Genomic DNA, 1439 nt, shown 5'->3' with positions numbered 1-1439 from the left:
TTAATATTTCTACAAATAAATAAGTAAATAAAAATAGTAATGAGCGTATCATGTGGTAGGAAATGCATTGAATTTGTTATACTAATTGTTATATAAAGCAAATGATTTGCATTATGTGTAATTTATTGTTTGTCTAAAATTATATAGATCTAGCTCTGTAAATAAATACCATTATTAGGTTTTAGAGATTCGTAAAAATTATGAATAGAAATAAATAAATATATTTAGAGAGAGATAGATAACAAAAAGAGATTTAATTGACTTGTTTACTAATGAAGTTGGAGCGTTGTGTAACTCTCATTTGAAATCAAGCTCATTAGGTCGAATAAAAGAAGTTGCAATCATAGAGAACTGGGCAGCAGAGCAAGCCTATATATAAGCAAGCAAAGAGTTTCCATCAGCAGTTGAGCGTTGAGGCTGAATTCAAATTTAAAGGAAATATTTACACATCGAAAATGTTGTCTTACATTAAAATTATAATAACTCTAACATTTCTGATGGCTTTTGGGCATGTAAGTAATATGAAAGCCCTAAATGAATGTCTGTTTGAAAATTGTCCCTTTAGAGTTTGCTTGTCCCCATGGAAGTGGAAGATAAATGCCTGACTGAAAATAACACAACTAGAATGGATTTATATGCCAAGATCGATCAGGCAAAAACTGAAGGACATTTCGAAAATATTGAAATGAAATACATGTGCTATGTGCACTGTGCGGCAGCCGAGTTGGAGATTCTTGATGCCAATGAGCAATTGGACATCGAGGTGTTCAAGACGATGGAGCACTTGATGGAGGAGAATGCTGCAGTTATAGAGGAATGCCATCGAGTGATTAGCCTGGTCGAAGACAAGTGTGCTTATGCATTTCAAATGTTGGTGTGTTACATCAAAAGCTATCGTAGAGTGGATTATATTAGTATTGCGCCGGGCAAGCAATAAATTGCTGAGACTCGAAAGAAAACAAACTATTGCAATCGATTTTTATAAATAAAATGATTTTGTTTTATTTAATTTATTTGTTTCTTTGTTTTAACAATGTAATTTTTGCACATTCTAAAGATAATAAATTTAATTGCGGATATTTAATAAAAAATACTGTCAAATGCAATAAATTAATAAGCCGGCCACATTTGGCTGATTTGCATAATTAAATGAAATTGGCCTGCGTACCAGGGGGCGTATGAATCAAATTAATTGCATTGGCGTGCCGATTTAATTGATTTGCGATAACTATATACACACATAGTAATCAGCACAGTTAGAATTAACATGCCACATACATATATACATACATACATGAATTTGTATATAGATATATATCGTTGTATTTGTGTCATAAAATAATAATAGATGATTGCTGATAACAGCCGAAGGCCTTTTCCGTACAAATGTATTACGTTCTTTGGCCTGTTGTTGCTGTTGTTGTTGCTACAGTTGCTGT

The 1439-nt window shown here is 32.5% G+C and overlaps 1 protein-coding gene across 1 annotated transcript; it reads left to right on the top strand.

Annotated features, from left to right (window-relative positions):
- The first annotated feature begins 402 nt into the window (after positions 1-402).
- Positions 403-1009, top strand: LOC6580407. The gene is made up of 2 exons (XM_002006212.4): positions 403-512; positions 566-1009. Exons 1-2 carry the CDS (start codon positions 456-458, stop codon positions 935-937), a joined length of 429 nt encoding a protein of 142 aa, XP_002006248.2. The 5' UTR covers positions 403-455; the 3' UTR covers positions 938-1009.
- The last annotated feature ends 430 nt before the right edge of the window (positions 1010-1439 follow it).

This window comes from Drosophila mojavensis, unplaced genomic scaffold (assembly GCF_018153725.1).
Source record: "Drosophila mojavensis isolate 15081-1352.22 unplaced genomic scaffold, ASM1815372v1 contig_81, whole genome shotgun sequence".
Taxonomy (NCBI): domain Eukaryota; kingdom Metazoa; phylum Arthropoda; class Insecta; order Diptera; family Drosophilidae; genus Drosophila; species Drosophila mojavensis.
This window is presented reverse-complemented; position numbering and strand designations above follow the sequence as displayed.